Source organism: Bemisia tabaci, chromosome 4 (genome assembly GCF_918797505.1).
Source record: "Bemisia tabaci chromosome 4, PGI_BMITA_v3".
NCBI lineage: Eukaryota > Metazoa > Arthropoda > Insecta > Hemiptera > Aleyrodidae > Bemisia > Bemisia tabaci.
The window spans coordinates 40,182,561-40,209,179 of record NC_092796.1 but is presented as its reverse complement, the minus strand read 5'-3'; the positions used below and the strand labels follow the sequence as shown (position 1 = coordinate 40,209,179).

The 26,619-nt window shown below is 35.7% G+C and overlaps 2 protein-coding genes across 3 annotated transcripts in view; one reads left to right on the top strand and one right to left on the bottom strand.

Annotated features, from left to right (window-relative positions):
* btv (dynein cytoplasmic heavy chain beethoven) overlaps positions 1-26,619 on the top strand; it is an 87,135-nt gene that overhangs the window by 40,519 nt on the left and 19,997 nt on the right. The window contains exons 36-56 of the mRNA XM_072299625.1: positions 1,794-1,932; positions 2,487-2,585; positions 3,158-3,393; positions 4,309-4,422; positions 5,601-5,703; positions 6,166-6,331; positions 7,116-7,335; positions 7,884-8,098; positions 8,427-8,660; positions 9,547-9,756; positions 10,443-10,656; positions 11,916-12,016; positions 12,504-12,654; positions 13,573-13,593; positions 14,449-14,585; positions 15,730-15,815; positions 16,386-16,543; positions 16,708-16,866; positions 17,340-17,582; positions 18,361-18,510; positions 19,752-19,871. Coding sequence (XP_072155726.1) covers positions 1,794-1,932; positions 2,487-2,585; positions 3,158-3,393; positions 4,309-4,422; positions 5,601-5,703; positions 6,166-6,331; positions 7,116-7,335; positions 7,884-8,098; positions 8,427-8,660; positions 9,547-9,756; positions 10,443-10,656; positions 11,916-12,016; positions 12,504-12,654; positions 13,573-13,593; positions 14,449-14,585; positions 15,730-15,815; positions 16,386-16,543; positions 16,708-16,866; positions 17,340-17,582; positions 18,361-18,510; positions 19,752-19,871 — 3,276 coding nt within the window. The remainder of the gene's footprint in view (positions 1-1,793; positions 1,933-2,486; positions 2,586-3,157; positions 3,394-4,308; positions 4,423-5,600; positions 5,704-6,165; positions 6,332-7,115; positions 7,336-7,883; positions 8,099-8,426; positions 8,661-9,546; positions 9,757-10,442; positions 10,657-11,915; positions 12,017-12,503; positions 12,655-13,572; positions 13,594-14,448; positions 14,586-15,729; positions 15,816-16,385; positions 16,544-16,707; positions 16,867-17,339; positions 17,583-18,360; positions 18,511-19,751; positions 19,872-26,619) is intronic.
* Idi (Isopentenyl-diphosphate delta isomerase) lies at positions 21,439-26,203 on the bottom strand. Of its 2 annotated transcripts, none has more exons than XM_019043005.2 (3): positions 25,986-26,203; positions 24,089-24,440; positions 21,439-23,071 (listed from the first exon to the last, which is right to left on the bottom strand). In XM_019043005.2, the coding sequence occupies exons 1-3, from the start codon at positions 25,997-25,999 to the stop codon at positions 22,670-22,672; spliced, it is 768 nt and encodes a 255-aa protein (XP_018898550.2). In that variant the 5' UTR covers positions 26,000-26,203; the 3' UTR covers positions 21,439-22,669. The 2 variants fall into 2 exon arrangements, with proteins under 2 accessions (XP_018898550.2, XP_072155952.1); XM_072299851.1 differs by lacking the exon at positions 25,986-26,203 and adding an exon at positions 25,660-25,856.

Sequence of the window (26,619 nt, the reverse complement as noted above, 5' to 3'; positions counted from 1 at the left end):
TGCAAGAACTGATGTGAGGCGGATGAAGACTTAACTCAATCCATTAAGAAAAGAGATTTTACCGTAAAAAAAGTCAGAAATAGGTTGTCGGTGCCAAGGGTGCAGGATGTTCTTTGCCTTCACATTGCTGCCTGCACAAGACTGCTCCCTTCACCATGTTCTTTGCATGAGAGAGAATATTATACAATTTCCTTATCGAAAAGTAATAAAATAATAATAATAAATAAAATAAATAATGAAAGTATTGCTTAGCAGTTCTCCTCTCAGGAAATAACACATTTAATGGTTTCCTTCAAAAAGTAGAGCATTTTTTGATGGGAATTATACTAAAATTTAAAAGAAAAAAATCCGGAATGATTTCTGCCTTCACATTTGAAGCCGTATCTGAAAAAACGACGGATGTCGACATCCGCCGTTTTTAGGGAGGATGGCTTTTTTGAATGTGTGGACTCTCAAAAGCATGTGTACACATTTCGAGACTCAGATCTCAGTTGTGTTGTGAGAAATCAGGCAAAAGCTGTGTTATATGTAAAAAAGGCGGATGTCATGTCAACATTCGTCGTTCTTTCACATAACTAGTTAATAGCCAAGTTAAAGGTCAACTAGTCAATGCTTAAGCAGTTAATGGCCACCCTTTTTTAGAGGACAGCGCTTTTATTTAAACTATTCCTCTGAAGACTGAAATTTTAATTTAATTTCATTGTAAGAGACTGACATAATTTGTTCCTTATTTTTCTAGAAGTTCCCAAATGTTTCATTTTTTACCATTTATCTAAATACTTAGTTAGCAATAAGTTTTTGTTAATTTCAATTGTTGAACTTTTTTGACATTGCCATAAAACCTAATTTCAACCGTTATAAAAAAATTATCTGTAAAAACAGCGGATGTTGTTTTTTTTTTTTTTTCAACCCGATATAGCTCACTGAGTTTTGCTTTGAATCAAAAAGTCTAGAAAAAAGTTTTTTAGGGGAGGATTTGTTCTACATAAAATCCTCAAGCCGAATCATCTTGGTTTCCAATGAAGTAAAAATGCAGAGCTTTGAAAACTTTGAGAGTGTTTTTCTGAAATCTGAAAAACTCGACATCGGCCCTTTATACAAATATAGCTTTATTTGTCCCCCCGTTCATGTGCCTACACATTTCCACTGTGACCGGTTGAAAACAAATTTTACAAGTTGTGACAGAATGAAAGCAGCTGAAAAATGTTTATTCTAAGAGAAAATCATTTGAAGTTTTCCTCTTCCGTATTTGTGTGACTCAAAAGTTTTAATGGAAATGCAACCTTTTGCTCATTTTTAAAACATAATTAAGTAGACTGCTTGTAACTTATTGTTGAGGATGCCAACGGTCCAGTTATTGAAACTATATTGGCACGACAAGACAAGACATAACCCTGTTGTAACTATGCAAAACATTGCATTTTGACATCCAACTAAGCTGCTTTAAACTTTTCTTAATTGGCTTGCAGGGATCAGTGAAGGCTCAAGTACCAAAGTCTAAATCTAGCTCGATGAGAATCCCTCTGCTGAATTTTTCCTTGAGAAACTAAGTACATTTTCCATGGACAGTCACATTTTAATAAAGCTTAAAGTTATGAGGTCAAAACATCAAATAAGTGTCATTAAAATTTTTATTTTAAAGTCATACTGCTTCCAGTATAAGGATCGGGTGCAGAAAGTAAATTCTACCCGAAGAAACAAATTTTCCAGGAATTCAGCTTATTCACAGGGTTCATTGTGCTAAGATATCCAAGTATTACTTCATTTTACAATCTCAAAACGTTTGTTTGTAGGTATTTGCCTACGAGGCGAATAAATTATTCAGGGATAGACTACTAACCCTTAAGCAAAGAGAAAAATTTGATGAGATTCTCGTGTCTGTTATTAATGACGAGTGGAGCCAGTGTCTACGAGTGATACATGAACTCAAAGGTAAGTTCAATCAGTCTTCTTCTTTCAAGTTTCTCTATTTATTTCTCGTTTCCTTGAATGTTCTAACAATTATGACCCTCTTCTAAAAAATGAGAAACAGTTTAGTATCCTTAACAGAAATTTTGGTGGTATAAAAAGTTGGGGAATTCATGGTGACCCAGAGAAGTTAGGGAATTTTGCGAGTAATGCATAATCACAGCAACTTCAGCCAGTGCCACTCGAGTAAGTGGCTATGATTAACCACGGCTTGGCAAAAGTTGGTGTAATCAAAAGGAAAAAATCTAAGTTCAGGCTAGGAATTTGGAAGTTCTGGAGTCTAGGAAAATGAATAAATTATGGAACTAACGGTGTCGTAGCAAATGAAATAAAATTACCACAGCTCATAATATCATTGGAAACCTTTAAGGGTAAAAAATGTTTTGGAGTGGGAGGTAAGAAAGTAGCCCCTCACTAAGGTACAAACAGTAAATGAACAGGAAAAAAGTTGAAATTTCCGTAGTTCTTGTATCTGCACTTGCAAATATTTACATGAGTATGTTTTCTCTCTATTCCAGATGTCTTTTATGTGTGTGAAAATTCTTCTAAACACACTCTCATGCAGCTGAAGTCACAAGATTGGGCAGCTCTTGTTCAAAAATCTCTGAGCCAACTCGGTATTTGTGAACCCTCATTTCTTGTACTCATTTCAACCAACTTCCTCTCTCAAATCTTCATAAATTCTTCATTCTTCTACTACCTCAAGGAGTTTGACTGGAATATTCAATTCAACTAAAACTGCAAATCTTGCGATTTTTTTTCTTCTTTTCTCTTGAAAAAGCTCATTTTAGCTTAATTTCCTCTCCAAGAGATGTGAACAAGATATCAGGAAAGTCAGGAGGCTGCGCTGCGATGGGTCCAATTAGACCTGTATTGTGTCTGCAGTTACCTTCCTGAATGGTCCTAACTAGTGTTGCACCAAGTAGCATATCTATTTGAGGGAAATTTGTGCTGAAATAAGCTTTTCCCCTCTGTATTAAGATTTTCAGCTTTATACTGAACTCTAACCCTTGTCGGCAAAATTACCAACTTTCTGGCCGAATGACACCAACAACCTCTGATCTGTCGAACCACAATCAGTTTATATCATAATAATTTGTGTTAATCGTCTTTTGTCACACTTTGAAAACTTTCAAAATGCCTACTTGGTGGTATTGTAAAATGTCAATTTTTTTTCTCATTCTTTTAGAAAACGATGGTCATGATGTGGAAAACATTTTGGTCACTCCTGAACTTTTAAATGCAGCAGCTCAATTCGAACGAGTCCTGACGGACAAGAAAGGCTCCCTTTTCTTACCTGGGAGTAGTGGATTGGGCAGGAAGACTGCCATTAAGATCATCGCCAGTAGACTAACAGCCAAAATTGTTTATCCAAAAATCGGACAAAATTACTCATTCTCAAATTTTAGAAACGACATGAAAAATGTATGTTGTCACTTTACTCAGAATGAAGTCATGATTGCTTTGTAATCTGCGGTTGTTTTCACCTGATTTTATTTTAATGATAAATTTGTTGCTCCTATGATATAAGGGTGTATCTCAATTTCTACACGAGCTCCGTTGTCCATGTAACTATGCTTTTCGAGGCTCTTGCTGAAATTGAGATACGCCTTTACATCAGAGGGATGATGAATCCTTCTGCATCAAAGAAAATGTCATTTTTGTACTTTAAACCACAATGATGGAGCTAAGAAAAACTCTAATGATATCATATACTATGCATGAAAACCCCAAAAAAATGTGCATATGACCTGATATATCACTTGGTTTTAAGGATTTTAAGTTTTAACAAGAACACAAATGTTCGCTACCACCACAGCCTACCCACTTGTAACTTGAATCTTGTTAAGGCCTCTCTAATTTTGTAAACAGCTATTTTCAGAGAGAAGTTTCGAGAAAATATTGTACAAGTGCAGCAGTACGTGGAAAATGGATATGAAGTGCCAGAAACTCAAAATTGAGCTCTATTACCATTGTACGAAGAAGTTTTTTCTTCCTTTAGATTCAAAGGGTTTTGAGCCATACAATTGTAATTTAATACTAATGAAAAACGCGTTGAAACTCACTCTTGTACTTTTGATTAAATCAGAAGTGCTTCGGCGCCATGGCCATCCTTATTGATGCGGGGCTCAGGGGTAGTTACAACATATTAAACACGATGACAATATGTTTTGCGAACATTTTACCACAAAAAAATCCATAAATGTTAAAGCAAGCGACCTTTGCAACGACTTTTTACTGTTGATAGCAGAGGATTATACTAGATAAGGATAATTTTGTGACTTTTAATTCTATTTTTCCCCTCTTCATACACACTTAAGTATTACTAATTATTTTTAGGTAATGCAGCAAGCAGGAATTGAAAATGAGCAAATATTCCTCATTTTAGAAGATCACAATCTAATATTTCCAGAAATCATGGATATGATTAATAGTTTCCTTTCATTCGGTGAGGTTAGTGTTCCTTAAGAAATTTCTGCTTCAGTTCCCATTTTAAGTCTTCCAAATAATGCATGATTGTTAATTATGAATAATCAGTAGTATGAATTATTTCTTTAGTTTATAAAGTTTTTATCTCATAAAATTTTTGGAAGTTTACGTTTTTTTGAACCAAGTGATAATAATCAAAAGCCATGACGAAAGAAGTTTTTGCAAGTATCATGGTTTGCACGGAGTATGTGTAAATGATTCTTTCTTGTCTCTTTTTTTGTGCTTTCTATGTCAGTCTTCACGACTGAGGGTGGATCCAAATGGAAATGTCACTGAAATGAATAAAGGAGAATAACTTCAATTAAAAATTGAAGGCCTATCTGTAGAGACTGCAGAAAAGCACAGAAATTGATCTTGCTCTCTCTAGTTTTTATTTTTTATTTTCTGTCTCTTTTGATGGTGTGATAACCCTGAGTACGGGTTGATAAGGGGACGTAGCTGGAGCGGCGTGATATGAGCCGACAGGACGTCTCTAAATAGAGATATCTCGAGCTGACGTCACAAGGCTCCAGGGGGACTATTGCGTCTGACAATGGTCGCCCGTGGTCTCTCTATGGAGAGGGATCTCGTGCAGACCACCTACATAACACAACAGTGGGTGCTCTTTGGGGGGCTGTTGTTGACCCTCCCAAAAATGAAAGACGTAGTCAATAAAGAGAGAAAGAGTCTGTCTTTGACTGAATTTCAATATATTTTCTGAATTGGCTATTCTATCAGTTGAAAGAACTTGACAAGACTGAAAGGATAGCTAAGGGGGAAAAAAGACTCAAAAAAGATGGACGGTGCTGAAAAGCGAACCGGAGTCGTTCGTCTGACTTATCAGCTCGTCAATGACCCGCATGTGCAGGCCGGAGCCCCAAGCACATGCACAAGACGACCGTGTTGCGAAGACTGACTTTCCTCGAGCAAGTGGCCCAGCTCCCTACCCTCGGGTTGGCCGGCGGCGCGCATGCACATTTCCCAGCGGACATCAGCGTTTTCCCTAAAGTTGGTGCTCCTCCTGACGTTGCCAATTTCCCCCTCTAATGATGAATTGTCTGGGAAAATTGGGCGTCTCCTCACAATAGTTCTATTTTGTTCTTTTATTTCCAGGTATTAAGTAATTGTTTATTATTATGTAAAACCATTAAATTTTCCTCCAGATTCCTGGTCTGTTTCAAGTTGACGAACTAGAAAATTTGGCTTCCCCTTTGAAAGACTCCGCTGAGACCGTAGGAAAAAGCTCCATTGAACTGTTCTTTGAAAGTAAGAGTACAAGAAAATCGGTATTTCATACATGAACTAATTTTAGAAAAATATTATTAAGAAAGAAGGAATGAAGCTGTGGATTTTTCTCAAAAATCTCATTCCCTTTGCAAATTTTTTGGATCTTTGCTTGTTGGATCTTGTTGTTGCAATGTTTGCCTGAGAGCAGACATGAAAAATTCAAGGAAAAGGCAGAATTGTTTGAAGTCAGTCGTTTTCTGAGTTTTGAAAGATAAGACTTAAAAAAATTAAAAGGAAACAAGATAAGTTTATGATTTGATATTCTAAGATTGATATTCTAATTTATAATGTTGCCAGTATTTAAATCATGGCCGTTTTTTGGTGTCTCTTCAGAATGATGTTTTCAATTATTTGAAGAGATCAAAGCATTCTCAAAATGTGAATTTCCCAAGAACATTCTAAGATTGTACGAAGTTTGATCAAGTTTCATATCCTTCTCAGATACCCACAACAATCTTCATATGATCTTGATATTGGATCCTTTACACACTGACTTCACCTCACATTGTGCTCAAAATCCAGCATTGTACAAGCACTGCACTGTAATTTGGACTCTTGACTGGTCATTGCAGACGATGAGAATGATGGCAGAAGACTCCTTATCTCGGTCAGTTCAAGAAATTTGTCTTTATTTTGTATCCTCTTTGGTCGCAAGTTATTCCCTCTTTCTTTTCACACCCAAAAATTCCTGCCTAAAAGAAAATGCATAGTAAAAGCTTTTTAACATATTCAATTTGAGCCGTTTATGAAGCAAGCAGTTGTTATCGCTGCACTTCAGCTGAATAACATCATCATCAGGAATGAAGGTCCAGCAAAAATTTTGCATGTTCCTGCGGAAGTGAGAGCAGATAATAACTAAAAATGTATACAAGAGGCGCTTTACAATTTCAAACAGTGAAAAACCAATTCAAGACTGTTTATGAGAACAGAGATCTCAAGAGCCGAAAAATTCAAAATTCCTGATTCTGTTATTCAGTGGAATGTTTTAAATAAATGTTAGCCAAGGAACACCGGAATATTCCAAACCTTGCTGGAGTCGTAAGGGTTTGAAGTTTGCAGTCCTAAAAATGTAGTTTCTTGGACAAGGAATCAAAGGTTTCGTCTGCCAATTCAGGGCTCACAATTATCAGATTGAAATACAAGTTTGTGCCCTCTGTTTGTACAACTGTTCACTATAGACTGCTTGTAACTTATTACATATACATAGGATACTAGAGAATGATTTCAGTTATAAATCAAGCACATATTAATTTTTTACTGAACGAGGCAAAAATTGCTTCCCTTCAAAATTTACTGCCAGGAACTGATGTTCTGTCTCTTGTGGATGATCTAATTTGCAGAAACTTTCCGTGTTTGATGCTGATTTTAATGTACATCTCATATTTATCTAGGAAAATGAAGGTAGAAATCGAAAATGAGACCTTGTTGGAGAATGAAGTGACAGTCTCAGCCATCTGTGATGAAATAATCTCGGTTTTCGTGAAAATTCATGAACAAGCACAAAAGTGGACCGATGCCACACTGAAACAGTACATTGCGCTCGTGAACTCCTACTGGCATCTCTTTAAATCTTCTTACAAACAAATCATCTCCAAGCAACGGAGATTACAAGTAAGAAATAATTGTCTTCAGCTATCACTACTTTAACCATTTACTTAATGTAGAATAATGATTCTTTAAGTAGAACCTTGAATTGATAAGCTGTATATTGGACGATTTCATATAGTACAAATGGATCTGAGGGCTAATTTATTTTCTAAGTATTTTTTAGTTTTATTAATCTATGACTGAACTTGTCAACATGTCTCCATTCAAAAAGTTGTAGCTTTCACCTCTTAATTTTATTTTTTTAATCAGAAAAGAAAACTGAGCATGGAAATTTCCATGTTGTCTTCAGTCTGTTCTATAACAATTTTGAAGCCATCAATAATCATTAAATGATTCATGAGGAACTGATGGTTTGTGTTATTCTGAATGAGGCCTCTACCCTGTCAAGGTTTTGTAACCTTGAAATAATCAGTAGGATTCCATTTTTAGTGAACATTGAAAAATGTTTTATTTTTCTATCCATGAAAAACTCCCCAAGTAAAGTCATTATTTTCCCTCATCCTGAATCTAATCTTAAAGTCTAATGCTTTCAATGAGTATTTTCTCCTTAGACAGGTGTTTCAAAATTAACGGAAGCGCGTGATATTGTGGCCAAACTGAAAAGTGAAGCAACAGAACAAGAAACCAAGCTTGCAGAGAAACAAAGTAAAGCAACACTTGCCTTAGAAATGATTACAAATACGATGAAATCTGCCAACACACAAAAAGGAGAAATGGAAACCTTGAAAGAAGAGTTTGAAAGAGAAAACGCAGCTCTGTCAGAAAGGTTGTATTTTGGTGTCTTTCCGATATTTTTTTCAAGAAGGAAACTATAAGAAAAAACACAGCAGATGTTTCATGATTTTGGTGGCTAAAACTAGCCTCGAGCTTTTTATTGATTTTTTTTTCTATCATTTTTAATTTTATTTTATTCAAACAGGTGTTAACTCAGTTACAGAACACAAAGTAAAACAATCCCATCAAGATAGAGAAAGGGATACTAATTTTGTATCTTTTATTTTATTGAACATTTGTCTTTTTTTATTCCGATTCATAAACAACTAAATTAATCAGTATTATGTTGTAATTAATGCACATTTATTTTTGTCAATCAGGAAAAGAGCAATTGATGCAGAATTGGCAGAAGTGGAGCCTTTGATTAAAGCAGCTCAAGCTGCCGTCGGCAACATCAAATCGGAGTCTCTGTCAGAAATCAGGTCCCTGCGCGCACCACCAGATGTCATCAGGGATATTTTGGAAGGTGTTTTAAGGCTCATGGGCATTCAAGACACATCGTGGAATTCAATGAAGTCTTTTCTTGCAAAGCGAGGAATTAAAGAAGATATTCGGTACGCAATTTAAGCCCGACTATTTGACTCAGATGAGGCAAAATTGCATTTTTGGAAAATGTGACTATCAGGTTCAAAAAGTAAACCACATCCAGTCATATAAATTGGACTTACGATGGAAAGTTGGAAGTTTGCAGTTCATAAAAAGGAGTCATAAGTAAAAGCTGCAGATAGTTTACATCTGCCTTGTTCAGGACTGAAGATTATCCACAGTTTCTAACAGTAGTCTACTGTTGCATTCCAACTTTTCCACCCAACTTTTACAAAAATAATTTTCCTGAAGAAATGGCCTCTGTGCACCGGGGCTCATTGAGGCTGACAAGGACAAATTTAAAAAAAAAAAAAAAAAAAAAAAAAAAAAAACAATGATAGTTGAGTCCAAATTGTCACCTTCCACAAAAAAAGAGATTTTTGTGCTCAATATCGCATATTTTAGAGAAATATTTATTGTTAATTTGGGTTAGAAAATCAGAATTTAAGTTGCTGACGGAGAATGTTCTCCCGAATCCTCATGCATATCCTAAATGAATTTATGAACAATGGAGGACGAACAGTTGCATCTTAATCTTATAAATTTAAGCCCTGAATATGTCAGATGGAAATCATAAATAGCTTTTTCTCAAAACTATATTTTTCAACTGCTATCGAGAACCTTGGCACAGCCTTAAATCCATGTGTCCAGTGAAGAGAAGGGGACTTTAGTACTCAGCATTTTTAAGTAATAACTTTTTCTTTTAAAATTCAAATATTTCCCATCTTTGTATTACCTGTGTCTCTTTCTTCAACTTCAATTTTTATATTTTCGTTAAGCACTTTGTAAATTGTGTTCATATCTCGAGCAGAGAGGTCTACGAATAGATAATATGGAATGTGCTTTTGTTTTCAGTTATTTTGATGCCAGGAAGATCAATGCGGACAACCGCGCATCAGTTGAGCAACTTTTGCAGGTAAGGAAAGACTCTTTTGAAGCAAAGACAGCGCTTCGAGCCTCAGCTGCAGCCGCACCCCTCGCCACGTGGGTCACAGCAAATGTTAAGTACTCTCAAATTTTGGAGAAAATTCGACCTTTGGAGCGGGAACAAAACAAACTTCAACAGTAAGCTACAAAAAAGATTTCATCATGGAATTGGGTTTTTATAGATTTTTACGAATATTAGTCATTTGTCCTCCTTTTCAAATTTTTCAAAAAAAAAACATCTCTTAATAAAAAATCTTTCATTAAAAGTTTAGCCTAACTTTGAAAAATCCCTGCACCATTTAACATTTATCTGAGGGTTTTTGATTAATTAAATTTTCTTTCCACCCTTTATTTTTGGAGATTGCTTTCTCTGCTACATAAGCCGTAAATATCTTATAATTTTGAATTGCTGAAAATTTTAAATCGTCGTTTTACACTCTTCTTGCCGATTGTTTAGACCTTCCTGTTAAAAGGGAAAAAGTATTTCTATTGTGTTAATTACAATAGCGTTTCTTCTGAAGCTTTCTTTTGATGCTCTAGATGCACCTATCATTTTAATCATGCAAGCAAACGCAAAACCTTACCCTCCTAATTGTTAAAATGCATTTTTAAACAGCTCTCAACCAAGTGGTATCAGGCTCAACACTCAAAATTTGGAACTTTGCAAGGTGTCATGAGAGTACCATTTGCTGGTAATAATGATGGGTATTATAGTTAAAGTGTGAGATCATTTTTCTCATAAGTAATCATTTTCTTGATGGACTATGCGCAAAACCTCTGTCTCTCATCTCTCTTAAAATGGCTATTGCTTTTTATAATCACAGGAAATTAATATTAGCTGAAGAACAAATCGGTGAATTGAGCATGGGTCTTGATGATGTTGATAAAAGAGTTGTTGATCTGAAAGAGCAATTGAATACCAATACAAAAGAGGCGGTGGAGATTGAAATCAGCTTGAACAAGGCCAAGGAGACACTTGCTGCTGCTGAGGGACTTGTCATGAAATTAGATGAGGAATATTTACGGTGGAAGGAACAGGTTAATATTGTTGATAATTCATTATCTTCGCCTCTAATACCAAATGTTATTATTACTTTAAAATGGTACTTATTGTATTCAGGGTTTATCATGCTCTAAAAATTCTTCACGAATACTTTCTTGATTTACCATTCAGATTTTCAAGTTTTCAAATATCCTTGAATATAAAGAAACTGCCCAAACATACTTCATAGTCCTTACATTTTACACCAGTTGGTTATATTTTTTTAAGTCCTTTATTGCTGACTTTATTGTACCTATCATATTGAAAATGTTTGCAAGGATGTCTGTGGCAGTAAAATTTTTGCTCAGTATGAAAGCATGAAGTTTTATGAGATTGGTCCTAAAAGCGGTACAGATGTTGGAGTAAGCCTAACTGCCTAAGAGCTAACAAAAAACCCTACTTTTAAAATTTTGAAAATAGCGGCCATCTGAAGCTCCTCTTCTGCTCATTTAAACACATGCAATGAGCCTGTTGCAGACTTTTCCTACAGCAAAAATAACAGTTGTTACTCATAGAAAGTGTCTCAAAAATTACAATGAGCGCATCGACAAAGTCTGAAACGCACTCCTTACTTTACAATTTGTATGAGGAACTTGCGTTTTTTCGAGCTTCCCGCTTCTAAAACGATACCATGGCACAGGTGAGCATTTCATGAGAGGAGTAATTCCATCCAACCCCTGCTCCCAAGGATACCACGCAATATTCAACATAGCCGACGACAATTCGCCAAAACACATGTAACAGGACGATGATTCTAACCACATGATAACAATCGGTGTGTTTACATTCACATTTTTCTCGCGTTGATAGATATCCCCCTTGATTGACCTCTTGCTCTCCTCAACTTGCGCATGGAAGCATCGGCCATGTTGAGCAGGGATTGAATGGAACGGCTCCTCTAACAAAATGTTCACCTTTGCCGTAGTATCCTTTTTGAAGCGGGAAGCTTAAAGAAAACGCAAATTTCTCACGCAGATTGTAAAGTTAAGAATGTATCTCAGAGTTTGCCGATGCGCTCATCATGATTTTTGAGACAAAATCTATAAGGAACAACTCTTATTTTTGCTCTAGCAAAAGTTTGCAATGGGCCCATTCTTGTATTACTCATCTATGTCACTGGTAGGGTAAGCGTATGAAATTCAGTTTTTGCAGGTGGTGGTTTAAGCCTGGAGCGGGTTCAGGAGCAAGCTCAAAATTTACCCTCGATCAAAAAATGTTGTGCACCTCAAATCATCCCATTACTTTTTGTTTTCAGTTAAGTGAACTAGGATTGCAAGTGGAAACCCTGAATGTTCATTCTTTACTTGCTGCTGCTTTCATTGTTTACTTACCTTCTTGCTCTCAAGATTTTCGCCAGTAAGTTTCAGAACATAATTTTCATAACTTTAAAAATGATAAACATACATTCAATAATTTCCAACATTTTTTAGCAACAGGCTGCTTGATGCCCTTTTTTTTAAAGCACTAAACAGTCATACTAAAGTCGTGGAATTGTCACTCTTAAGAGATACAGCCAACTGAACAGATTTTTCATCAATGAAATTGCACAAACAACTTGTTGAGCGTATTTATTGATGGCCAAAGTGCGGAACCATGCATCTTGGTTTTCAATGTTGCAGACTTCCCATCATACTTTATTTTTTCTTTGGAAAACTAGTCAAGGTTATTTCTCGAAAACTTCCCTGATTTTCCTCCCTTTCGGCAGACTATTCTACATAAATTTAAACTGCTTTGTCAGAAATCTGGATTGATGGTTGGGTTTTGTCATTCACTAAGTTCGTGAGTGAAACAAACCCCTACTCCTTTTTTTGATGCTCTAAAATTTTTTATATTTTATTTTTAGGCAGACTGTACAGCAGTGGCAAAAAATGTTGAACGTTGAAGAGTTCTCTTTCGTTCGGTTCATGAAGTCAGAATGTGAACAGTCTCAGTGGGTATCCGAAGGACTTTCCTCGGATCAACTTTCATGTGAAAATGCATTTATAATTTTGAAGGTGAGGCAATCAAGCATGTATCAGTTCACTAAAAACAGACTATCACTAAAAGCAAACATCACTATCAATTGGACTGCATTTCGCAATTTGGAGCTATAAATTCTGGCTCATCTGAAAAAACACTTATGTGCATAGGGAAACTAATGGCACATACGTTGTTTTTAAATCGGGCCGGAATTTATAGTTCCTAATTGCAAAATGTATTCAAATTGAAGCACAAGTCGTGTAGACAGTGTTGTTGATTTTAGCAATGTGTGTTAAAATTCAGAATAAAACTGAACTTCTCATGGTAGAAGGAAAAATTTCATTTAAGCACAATTTCCTCTCAAAAAGGTATGCTGTTAGGTGCAACAGTAGTTACAACCAACCATGAGGGCAATTGCAGACGCGTTTTGGGTCTAATTGAAACTATCATCAGTGTAGAGCAGCCTCCAGATTTGCTGCTTCCAAGCTCGGAGAATTCCACCAAGTGTAGCACCAAACAGCATATCTTCTTGAGAGGAAATTGTGCTCAAATGAACTTTTTCCCACTATAAAGAGAATTTCAGTCTCATACTGAATTTTAAGGCACAGGGGCAAAATCACCATCACTCTGTCGATCTAAATACATGAATTTAGTTTGAAGTGCAATACTTCTTTAACTGGTTTTAGAAATTTTCTGTTAAGATAATGTTTTCAAGGTCAGAAGTTGCCAACAATTAAATTGATTTTCAAGGATTGATTTCCTAAAATCAGAATACCTAAATTCTTGATTTAAAATTCTAAGTTGAAAATCTAATTTCCTAAAATCATCATTTTAAATACACATTCAAATTAGGTGAATTTAGGAGTTTTTATTCTTTCGGGACTGAAGCATACCAGTCCGCTCCATAATATGTTGTAATTGAGTACTAATATTTTCTGTTCGGTCTGTTACAGTTGCTGGAAATGAGCTCCGAGGTAAATCATGTTCTCTTTTTCTCTTAAATTTTTATCAATGGATTATTTTGTGATAGTCTGGGTTAGGATGATAATTTTTGTACAATGTACCAACATGTGAATATCAAATATAGTATTGGTAATAATCATTTTTTTTTGCTTTGTTAAGTCTGATGATTCTGTAGGCACAGACAATTCAGTGTAGTTTTGAATATTTTCATCCAGAGAAACAACTTAGTCATGTAATGTTTTCATTTTGTCACCAGCAGATATGTTATGTGCCTCTTATCCTCTCAGCTTATACTAACACTGAAATCAAAGGTCACCTTTCTGTTTCCAATTTTAATTCAATCCTGTTTTCAAGCCCGATTTCCCATTCTTCAGTTATCATTCATATTTCTTCCTTTTTGTAGTTGTGCTATCTCTTCCTCTCATTAACTCTTTCCTTTTTTTCATGCCTGTTTTTTCAAACTAAAGAGGAAAAGAGACAGGAAGGGGTCAATTTAACCAGACTCAGATCTGTGCATGAGGTCACAAACTTCGGAAATTTAGTGGGTGTGAAAGAGAGAGGTAGAAAATTTGGTTTTTCACCTTTTTTGATTTTTCGTTTTTTTAAATTGGCCTACATCATCAAACTGAGATTTGATACGTACATAATCTTATAAAATTGAGGTTTCTTGCCTCAAGAATACATGTCCATCTTGTTGCTTCTAACTACGACATGAGGAAAAACTAATTGACTCTATTGCGGCACAATGTGTCGTCCCTATCCAATGAAGTTTAAATGAGTGAGTCACATAACTGTTTATTTGTCACTAAGTTCTTGCTCAGTGTTCCACATTTTTTTTAATTTCAACTTTTTCTCCGTGCCTATAGCTAAACCTAACGCCTTTTGTCATCGACCCAACATCAATGGCTACAAACTGGTTAAAAAAGCACCCGACCGACAGTTCAGTGGAAGTAGCAACCCAAAGTGACCCCAGATTCCTGACTACTCTTGAATTAGCAATTAGGTAATAATTAATTTCATGCAGCGGAGGTAACTAATGACCATTCCTGGAAAAAGGAACTTACGCTTTGAGAAAATCCATTTCAAGTTATCGGCACAGTGTCTTAGAGGACTGTTTTCAATTTTTTTTTTTGTGAATATTACTCGAATATTTAAAACCTAACCAAAGTCACAAAGTTCCTGAAGCTCACAGCTCGCAAAAGATACTTTTAAGAGAAAAAGGAATCAACAAGTGCGCCGTGTCAAGCTCATAAAATCAACACAAAGATGTTTTTGTGGCATCACTTCAGGCTCATGAGGCTAACAGCAGTGAATTTATGTCTGATACTGATTGTAACTGCTTTCAATCAAGAGGGGGTTGATGTTCACAATCTGATAGTAAAATTGAAAGTAAATGGCAAAAAAAGACTTGAATTTTAGAGTTTTTAGTGTATTTTTGGAAAAGTCACCCCAAAATCCGTCTCAATGCTTTGAATGGCAAGTCCTCTTTTAGCATGTCTTTCTGGTTTAATGTGCAAAAATACTCTCGTTGGTACAGAATGTGTCACAATTTTACTGTCATAATTGGGGCTTTAAAGTAAATGGTTATAATGTTGATAAACTTAGACCTTTTTTTGGCACAAAATTTAAGTGCTTAAAGCTTATTGTTGGGATACCAGAGAGCATTTTTTATGGAAAATTAACTTATTGATCTAACTTACCAGCAATCGCTTCTCTAACTAATTTTTCTCAGGGAACTAAGGTTCTTTCAACTATTAATGGTCCGAAATGGAAAAGGAAAAGTTAAAGCGGTAGCAGAACCACTTATCATGTAAACTCGAAACTAACTGAAGTATCATCATCACAAAAAGGACTATGAGACAAAAAGGAGTGACTGTATGAAGGGTAGTGTCAAATGTTTTGAGGGAACCATAGTGATTGCCAACAATTGTGAAATGAGAAAATGTCAAGAATTAAGTGAATGTTATTGTTAATAATTCAAAATACACAATTCTGAAATGTTTCCTTTGTCTTTCTGCAACGCTGTTTGTACTAAGTTTAAGAATAATGCACCGACTCTCTGAGAAAGGTGATTTTATTTTTAAGATTTTGTTTTATAATATGATCCAAAGAAGAATGACTTTAACGTGGGTTTCCGTCTTTTTCAGATTTGGTAAAGTTCTAATAATACCTGAAGTTAGCAACATCTGTCCTATTCTCGTTCCTATACTCAGAGGAAATTTCTTGTTCCAAGGTACGAATATTGTTCGCTTTTGAAATTTCTTTTGCATGCATATTTTTTTGTAATCTCTTGCCACCAACATAATCCAGGGACCGAACTGAGGGCAGAGCTCTCTAGGCTGCTACCCGTCATGACCAATTTAGAAGAGTGGTGCACTTGCAATTTATGGTCGTTGATGTACATCAACTGAAATTCTACTGTTTAAGAAGGAACGAAGAAAGCAGACTTCGACTTGTCTTTTTGGAGTATAGAGCAAGGTGGAGAACAATGCTTTCAATTGAATCGGCAAATTGGGTCTGCTCCATGGGCAATGCTCATTAGATACAACTGCTGAATTCTGGAAAGTAAAATAAGTAATTTTGAAATCACAATTTAGCTGAAAAAATCATTTCCTCAGGAATAAAAGTAAGTCATGCCAGACTTTTCATCGTTTTGAGTGTCCTGGGCTAAAAATGTAAAATAATGATAAATCAAAACAAAATGCTATGAGCTTGGCATTTCACTGTTGTTTTTCAGCTTTTCACATTTCATATAACTCTAATAGAAAGGATGGAAATTGATTTTCCCGCAAAATTGTTTCAGGCTCCAGGAAGCTGATATTAATTGGAGAAAAAGTTGTCGATTTTAACGACAAGTTTCGCCTCATCTTGTCTTGTCAAGAATGCACACTGCCACCGAGTCAAAAAGCATCAGTGATCTCCATCAACTTTTCTCTCACAAAAGCTGGCCTAACTCAGCAGGTACTTTCTTTTCTCTTAATTTTGTCCACTCTGATTCTTTAAGTCATGGAAAATAGCTAAGTTCTGTAACATAGGAGTAACTTTTAGTTCAGTCTAATGAGCTGAGCTATATGAAGCTGGAAGTATTTACTCAGTGCGCAATTTGATTCCTTCCATTTTTTCAGTTGCTGAGCTGTGCTTTGAAAATTGAGAAACCTGAACTTGAGGTGAAACACAACGAATTGCTCAAAAATGCTGAAACTCTAAAATTACAACTACATGAGTTGCAAGAAAATGTTCTAAAAGAACTGGCCAACTCACAAGGGAACATTCTGAATAATAAGGTTTGTACTGTCATTTATACTTGTCTTTAGCTTAGTTTGTCATTGTACGTTTGTGTGCAGATTTGTGAAAGGCGTTGAAATGCATCTACCGCCCAAAAATTTTAACCGATGTAAAAAATCCCAAAACCAAAACTTTATTAAAAAATTCCCATATGGCGAAGGTACATGAAAAATTCCTCAAAAACCTACAATCGACTGAACCCAGTGAGAACTATCATTTTACAAGTTTTTTTTCCCCCTTTTAACTGTATTGAAGTCTCCATGGGAGATTATCTCCAATTTGTGAGTGTACCTGAATGGTGTTTTACATGATTGTTCATTGTCTGCCCCCCTCCAAAAATTAAAGAAAAAGTAACTCTGAAGGATACATTTGTATCCAAAATCTCGACATGATATGCCCTGCGGATTTATGTTGGCATACAAATATAATCTAATATACTTCCTTTCTTCTTCTTTTTAAATTGATTTTTAAGGAGCTGATAGATTCACTGAACAACACAAAGAGGAGCAGCGAAGGTATCAGTATTTCCTTGACCAAATGTGAACAGCTTCAATCAGCACTGACGCAAGAATGCAATGCATATCAAGCTCTGATTGATGCCGCAGCAAATTTATATTTTGCTTTAGATTCCTTAAAGCTCATGAATGTTTTTTACCAAATGTCAGTTGCAACTTTCACAAGCCTGTTTGAGAAGACCCTCTCTTCTACTTTCCAAGTGAGTCTCTGTTTATTCAATCACTTTTGAAATTTAACATGCTAGGCAACTTCAGAAAATGGGGTTTCTATCCTGAAATTTTGGCAGATTGTTAAAGTTTAGTCCATACATCATTGAATTAAAGTAAAGAAAGTATATACTCTTGAAAAATCTAGCCTTTGACAACATTTTTTGGACACTTACAGTTGAAAAACATCATTGAAGAAGTTTTAAATTAGCTCTTGACCAAAAAATTTGTTTGAAAAAAGGACCTAAATGCAGGAAAGCTCAAAATTTTGATATTAGTGTCATTAGAGGAGTGTTCTACAAACACTCTCACAATATCCGCCCAAAAATATCAAACCAAACGGAAAGAATGATGCTGTGACGTCTACAGTTGACTAAATGTGGTTTTAAGGGAAAATGTTCTAGGTTTTGATCTGCCATTTTTGAGGTTTGAAAATTGAGATCATGAAAATAAAACAAATTGATATTTAGCAGCTGGTATATCCTCTCTCTTAGATCAAAATGGAACTTGAAACTTAACAAAAATTTCTTACATGAAATATTTGCTCCAACACAATTAGGACTTTTTTCCTCATGGAGGTAATACATATATATTTCCTTGAATAATTTCTTAAGTTACTGGAAAAAAGAGTAAAGTTATCTCAAAGAAAATTAAAGGCATCTTCTTTCTTCAATTGAATTGCAATCCAGTCAATGAGGAATTGGACTATGACTCTCATTATGTAAGACTCGATGTAATTTGGCGCTAATTTTTCTTGTCTATTTGACTAAGGAAATTGGATCCGTGGACAGGAAAGGAAAGTTCATGGCATTTCTTCATGCTGTGTATAATTTCATGAGCCGATGTCTTTTCAAGGCAGACAGATTGACCTTTGCCTTGCATTTGGTTCGCAACGTATTTCCTCAGCTTTTTTTACCTAATGTAAGTAAACACTCACTGTGGCCAAAAATTCTATATTTTTAGTAGCTCAAATCAGTTGCAGTTCAGAAAGTGCTAAGTTTTATGGAAATTAAAAACAGCTTACAATATAATGTACAAGTTGTTTAGACAGAACAGGAAGATGGCGATTTTGCCATCGTGCATCAAAATTCAGTTCTAAACTGAAATCTTACTGGGATGTGTCATTTATATTGGTATATTTCTGTGATAAAATGGGGGAAAGAAACCTAAGTGATTTCGTAAAATTTTCAACAATCCCCAAAATTAATTCTGGGTCCAATTTTTCAATTCTTAGGAATTTTTGTTGTTGTAAATATCTAATCTGCATATCCCAGAGATATTTCAGTCAGGTCAATTTCAAAAATTTAACCTAAAACCAATGAAAGTAGTGTCTTAGGTCCCTTGCCATTCCCTTAACTTAAGCCAAACTTTCCACACAATATTTTTGAATTTCAATTCTATAGAAAACCCTTTACAATGATTTTCAACACAAAACTGGGCCAACTTTTGATTTTATTTCGACAACTTAAGACCGTGTGAACTGTCCAAATCTAAACTGTGCAATTATCCCAAAAACTTGATTCTTGAAGTTTTAACGCGAGGCTCATTCTTTTGTATTGCCTAACGTGTACTGCCTCTATAATTGAACAATGCAAAGCAATACACAAGGACTCAATTGAGACGTTGCAGGAAGGGCATTTCTAGATAGTGGTGTTTTAAAATCTCCTGTGCTAATTTATCCTTAAGAAAGGAAACCATTGGATAAATTTTCTGAAATTCTACGTTTTCAGCATTGTAAAATCATCAAAAATACTCAGTAAAAGTCACAACGATTTACATACATTTGCTTTAATCATAACGGATGAAACGTTAGTGGAGCTTTTGCGACACCGCAACCAAGAAATGCCCATTCTGCACCCAGCGCTTGAATTAGACTAGAAATCTGTCTGTGATTGCAATATTTCTTCTTCTTCTTTTTTTTTTAAATTGGTGCATTGTGCTTTGAATATTTTCAAGAATACATTCTCCTCAGCTCTTACCTGATTTTAACAAAAATTAAAGAACTGCCATGCTTTTAGAATGATCAGTTTTTCCTAACAGAAAAAAAAAGAAAAACCTAAAAGAGACACTCCATCCGTTTTTGTACAATTCTAATGGCATCATATCTAGTATTATATTTTTTTATTAAGTATGAAAGTGACATCTGATCTTCCTCTGTGCAGGAATGGGAATTGCTCATTGGTCAAGCTGTTGGTGATTTAAAAATTGATACTGCTAAGGTGAATGACGTTGTGCCTCAGTGGATTGACAAGGATCGTGCATTTGATGTCTTCATTCTTCAGGTATTTTATGCATCCTAATACATGACTGTTACCTAATACTTGTGCCTCATACTTATCATTTGAAAACTTCAATTTTTTTTCCCTTTCAAAATAACACTTTTGAATTTCTAACTTCAAACTGTCCCGTCTTAGCGTGGTTTGACTCAACATTTTTAGGCCAAAATATTTTCATAACACCCCCCTATGTAACATTATTATTGAAGCAAATCTAATAATGAACGCACTAGGGACAATGAGAAATAAAAGAGGATAAAAATCTGATAAAAAGCACACACAATGTAGATGGCACTAATAATATGTGTAATTCTTCATGGAATAAATAAAAAAAAAACTAAAAATAATTTAACAAATATAATTGCATCAAACGGTTGATGCATTCAATGAGGAGCACGAAAATAAAGAAATAATAATAAAAAACTTAATCTGACTTGCCAAAATGGTAATACTATACATGAATTAAGGCACATAAATAACTATCAAGACATGGCCTCAAGATCTTGGATCATATCAGCTAATTAAACTTTCCATAAGCACTTTCCAGACACTTTTCTCTAAGCACAGTTCAAGGGAGACCAGGTGGAGGCCATTAATAAAGACATTGACGACCACAATCCTGATGAGAATCATCACCAGGCACAATTTTTCAGACTGCCGCAACACCTGTTGCTACAAAACAGATGATTTTTGTGTTAGTAGAAACCTATCTGGTAAATCTGAACTGCTCAACATTGAACTTATCATGACTGGCTTAGGGTCAGACAACTTACAAATTTTTAAAGCTTTTGAGAACTTCTTAAAGCTACCAGTATAACTTTTGATGAATTTCTTGTCTAGATTATTACTTTTATCAAAATGATCAATAGCAAAAATATGCCCTAAATACAGAGCAGTCAAAACACTCAAAACATCGATCACAAGTTTTATCTGTCAATCAATACTTTCTCTGTTTTCCTCCTTTAGTAAAGATCACTAAATTATGTCTTTTCTTAAAATCACTCCCGGAAACAGTCAAATATTTGAACAGGAGGAAGGTGCTTTAAGTAGCTCCTTCTAAGGTACCCTGTTACCTGTTACCTGTGTTTACCTGTTTATTTTTTTACTTTTATGACGCTTTAATCTATCATTATTTACAATGTTACTACCACTCTCGGACATTGCGAAAATATCATCAACGAATATAGACGAACAACACGAACTAACTTCGCGAAAAAGAAAGAGAAATCCTCTGACACACACTAATATTATTAATATTATTCTGCGTGTTATTATTTGTAGGTGCCACTGTTGACATCTTGATTAACACGGAAATCTGCATTTACTGATTGCAGCTAGTGATCAGTGCATTCGATGTACAAAGAGGGGCTGTTATCAGTCGGATCGCTATCTGCTGGCCGGGGCGCTCGGGTCTCGCGTCATCTTCTAGATCACGATGATACCCCGCTCATAGAGGTATTCAGTGGAAATCCCACGCCCGGAAAAATGGTCGTGTGGCTTTAAAAATTGGCGAATCGATACGAAACTTTAGGCACATATAGTTTAGGGTACGGGCAATCCATTAATGCCAATTTTGGTACAGTAGCTACAGTTTCTCTGACTGTTTAGTAAGCCGTTGACAAAGAGGAGTGAGCAAAGCGATGTGGTCGTGATGTAGGAAAAAAATGTATCTCAGAACAGAAACGATACCTTATCCAAGGGATAGATCCTATGAATGTACATTCAATTCTGCTAAGATAATGTAAGCATTTTTCTTGTTCTTTTCGTTAGTTTCTATCAAATTTACAATTAAATTCAAATTTGCCACTTTGCGAACCACGAGTTCCCTCTTCAATTACAAATATAATTGCTCATTTTCAGCACAGATTTTACATGATAACACCTGTGTAACGAATTCATTAGCAGGCTTTTTCGAATATCATTAATTACATTTGTTAGGAAATCTATTAGTATAAAATTTGAGAATATTTCATGTAACATTCAATGAATGCACTGGTATAAAAATAATAAAGAATGAATACAAAATTTAAAATTACTTCAATGCCAAGATTCTGTTGTTCCATTTAACTTTAGTAAAAATGAAGAATACGGAGTAGCGATCAATCCTGATACCATTGATCGCTAGATGAATGTTGAATTTTTAACAGTGACTTAATTCAGTCAGTGTCGGAGAATCAGACTGGATTTGGTTGTTAATTTAAAAACATGTATTTTACTTGCATGTGCTACAAGAAAGAAACAAATGGACCGCGTTTAACAGAAAGGAACCAAGCCTTATCAGCTATTGCCAAATTTAACTGGGCAATTTAATTTTTTACGAGAGAACGTTTCTGTGGATTTCTTTGAAAATTTTAAGGAATTTGCCTCGTACTATGGAGAAAATTTGCTGAAATTTGCACAAAAATCCGCACAACCGTTTTCATGTAAAAAATTGAATTGCCAAATTGCAATAGCTGATGTGGCCTGGTTCCTTTCTGTTTAACGCGGTCCAATGTGACAGGAATAGACTTATGAACTTTACAGGAGAAAGAAGGAAGTGGCACCTATGTGCATTGCATGACTTTTTATGAATAAGTCTTTCATCTGCTCCAGAACTCTCCGTGCAGCTTTTTAACTACATGTATCTTATTCTTTAAAACATTCGGGTTGATAGGTTACAACTTTCACACATTCTGCTCATTTCCATAGTGGGGCAGAAATATCATCTCTACTGTGAGATGTTCCGGAGTACATTCATGGGTGCTGACGTTTTTTCCTTCATTAATACTTGTTGTCAGATTTTCCAAACATGGAGACAAGGTTACTTAATATCGAAGTATGGTCCCTTCATCTTTAAACTGCCCCACATTGTCGAGTCCAGCCCACCATTTCCGTAGTGTGTTCTTGCACACAAGCTCAAACCACGGAGTGACAGGAAACTTGAGCTCGGCCAGAAATCGATCTAGCTCATCTTTCTTCACGTATCGAACATCTTGCACTTCATCTGAATTGGGAGAGAGCGTAACGTCCCGCTTTAAAAACAATATGTAGTCTATTTCATGTTCACCCCACGTTCCATCTCCTACCGAAAAATAGTGGATCCTTGTCAGGTAGTCGAAGTACTCAGGCTTGCATTCTTCAGCAGGAACGCCCAGCTCAAAACCCAGCCTACGTTGAGCAGCCAATTTCACACCCAATGCGTTTTTTTCTTCTTGTTCTGCAGGGATCTGTCAATTGAAAGAGGAAAAAATCGTTTCAAATTTCAGTTGTTCGTAGGTTTTTTTCCCCTCCCCTAGGATAATACTTTTTCATGAATTATTGAATCCTTAGCATCTCCCTCACCTTTGTAAATAATGTGTGGTTAGGATTACTCGTCATCAAGCCTGTTTTTTCGGCAGACTTTTAGTCTTGGTAGCTCTTGGTGGGGGACGGAGCCTACTCTGTAATGAAATTATGTGTATTTGAAAAGAATAAAATTAAATTGAATTGAATCTCATTTAAAGAGAGACATTTGTCTTTGCACATCTCAACCTCATAGATTACTAGCAAAAACAATTTTTAAAATGTGAAGAAATAAAAACAGGATGTGCCTACAAGCAAAGTAATACATTTGATAGAACAGTAGATTCCATTTAAAAGAGATCTCATTAAGAATTAGATCTCATGTAAGAGATTAGATCTCATTTAGGAGGTTAGTCTCATTTTGAGAGAGGGGTTAGATCATAGATCATTGGCAACAAGAAAATTCTAATACTTGGAGAAATAAAACAGGATGTGTCTATAAGCAAAGTAATTCATTTGATAGAACAGTAGATGTAGACTCCAGTGCAAAATGTTTTCATTTTTTCATGGAATAAATCCCAAGTCCTTTTTTTGTTAATTTTGCATTTTCTACAGTTCAAATCATTTGTCAAAGTCATGCTTTTCGCTGGTAATGTCATGAATGTCAAAGGTTTTCACTTCATTAATGACAACGATACAACTTTACGCTTATGAAAAACCAGGACCAGAGTTCAGCGTTTTGGGAGATACCTCATCATGCCAAGTGTCCTCGAGGCATTTTTGGCCGTTTTGTTCATACCTCGTTGCATCTCTATCATCCTAAGAGGAAAGCCCCGAGATTGTATTTTGTGAATTTTTTTTTACTGTGTCAAAAACTTATAGTGAAACTTGTTTCTAAAACTACTTTTACTTGATGTCATTGACCTCTAAGCTGAAGAGAATACTGATATTAACATTCTCACCTCGAACAGCGGATGGCTGCAGCAAGCATTGGTGTAGTGGTTTGGAAAGGTGATTTTGGTTGCAGACCTTTGTTGAACCAACATCTCGTTCTTTGAATTAAATAAAAATACACTGAAAGCACGATGAAGTGGTATGGAATTGTTAACAACACGGTGGCAGGCTTCTTTGGTTGAACTGCCCAATGCTCGGTCATTTTCATCAACCAGTATGCATTCCTCCAGCAATGCTGTCTCTTGCACAGGATCAACCTTTTTCTGCAAACTGCTTTGAGTACGGTGGATCATTTTAAAAGAAGATGGAATTTGGGGAGTGATGGTGGCAAGCCAGGAGCGAGTCAATGGAGCGAGCATCCTGAAACAAAATGTACCCATGATAAGCAATTAAGCAACCTTTCATGCGTTTGCGGGGCATTCTTTAAGAACATGAAAAAATAATCAAGAAGCGAAACATACTCTTGAATTACATTTTCTCAGTTAAAACGGTTTCATAGTTGGATGTATTTCGATCAAACAGAACCATGTGCAGGTGGTAAAGATGGGGTCTGCTCGTTAGGACTCGGGTTATAAGAATGAATGGGAAATATAAAGTGCCAGTGACGAAGCCGTCGTCGTGGCTCCTCGTAGTGGTCATTAACTCATGAGCCCTGTTCACAACGCTTTAGACACATGCCCATAGCTCATGGGTGCCGCATTCAGTTGGTTCACAATTCCGTTTGCTGAATTGGAAGCAGGATTTAACATTCTGTCAAACGAACTATGTGCAAAGTGTATGAGCCATGGGCATGTGTCTAGAGCGTTGTGAACAGTGTCATCACTATGAGGAGTTGCGACGGCGGCTTTGTCACTGGCGCTGTTTATTTCCCATTCATTCTTATGGCCCGAGCACTAATGAGCAGACCCCATATTTCCCACCTGCACATAGTTCTGTTTGATAGAAATACGTCCAATTTAGGCAAAGCTTAAGAGATTCTTGAAACCAAGGATCCAAAAGCGTGAGTAAAAGCACTGATAGAAGTGGGATAAGAGATTTAAAATGAAAAATATCAAAATTTTGTTTAAAATTCAATAAAAAATCATCAAATCATACATGAATACATAAAATTTGTTTTTTCATCATCAACTTCAGTTACCTAAGCTGAGCAAATAAATGCACAAGTGGTGTCATTATGCCGAAAAGATGTATCTTCGAAGGGAGTATTGAAAACCGTTGAGGCTGAGTCTGTGCGCCTCTGTGAAGGAGTAGCCCTCGATTTTTTATAAATTTCTTTGAAAATAGATCACTCATGTTCAATGATGTTCAAGTAGTCTTTTCTAGAAAATGTTTCACCTGAAACATGAACAGTTTTTACATGTTGGTGCCGTACCGGGTTTCCTGATTTTGATAGCTTTATTTTCTTTTTTTTTATCGACTTTCAGTACCACATAATATCATCTATGCTTGTATCTGAGTAAGCTGATTGAGTGGATGTTTTGAAATTTGTCGAAAGAAAAAAGAAAGATTAATAGGCATTACAAATTTTATTGACCAAGTATTTTGTCAAGCGACAACGAAAAAGAGAAAGTTAGAATACCATATCTCTTAGCTGAAATGTTGATGACGAGGAGAAATTATTTCTGCTGTCATCAAAAATTTGTTAAACTTTTAGAGAAAATAAATTTCATGCCTAGAACCAAAGTACGACTCCCAATTTAAGACTTCCGAGCACAACTTTCTCTAATGTATTAGTTTATCCTCACACCACTTTCAACAAGCTTGTTGAACAGGCACTGGAACATGTGCTTCTTAAATTTGATCACCGAAGTAAATCTAAATTTTCGATGAGATGGAAAAAAGAATTTATAAATTAAAAGGGACCAAAAGAAAAGGAGAAATCTTATCAATAGATCTATTCACTACCTGCTGATATCCATATTTACTGACACAAACTCAAATCTGTAGTTAAAAGCATATGACGGAGGAAGGATAAATGGAGGACTACATAATTTTTTGCCCTCTAACAATGAAAGATTCTATTTCATGACTTTTCCAAACAACATCGCGACCACGATCACTGATTTTTGCGCTGATTGCATCTCACTTTGCATTTCTCATAATACGAAACTTTCTAGGTTACTTTTTGGGTTGTTTACATTTGCATAGTCTTGCGCTGCTGTCAAACTTTCAAGGTCATTACCGGTGCTAGTTATTATTAATAACATCATCATGGCAACCGTGGAGACTGCCTTCTCATCACTGAAAAAGCGGGAAATTTAAATTGGAAGCCGGCATGGGCCAGTGTTTATTCAATCCCATGCAGATGATGAGTGATTTCTTGCCGCCTTTGAATGGAAATGCGCACATCATTTTGCCAGCTGAAACGTAGAAAAATTATGGATAAAGTTCCTTTTAAGCTCACCAAAGGAATATATTTGTTTCTGAACATGACTATTTAGCTTTGATCACTAGTGATCAAAGCTAATGACTAGAAGTGCAGGCTGTGCACCCACCCTGAAAAACTTCTCTCCCTTCCAGGTATATTATGGTAATGGAA

Excerpts from the sequence above, each read along its gene's own strand:
- Idi (XM_019043005.2), bottom strand. Across the intron at positions 23,072-24,088 it reads GCAGCCATCCGCTGTTCGAG|ATCCCTGCAGAACAAGAAGA; the intron begins GTGAGAATGTTA and ends TTCAATTGACAG.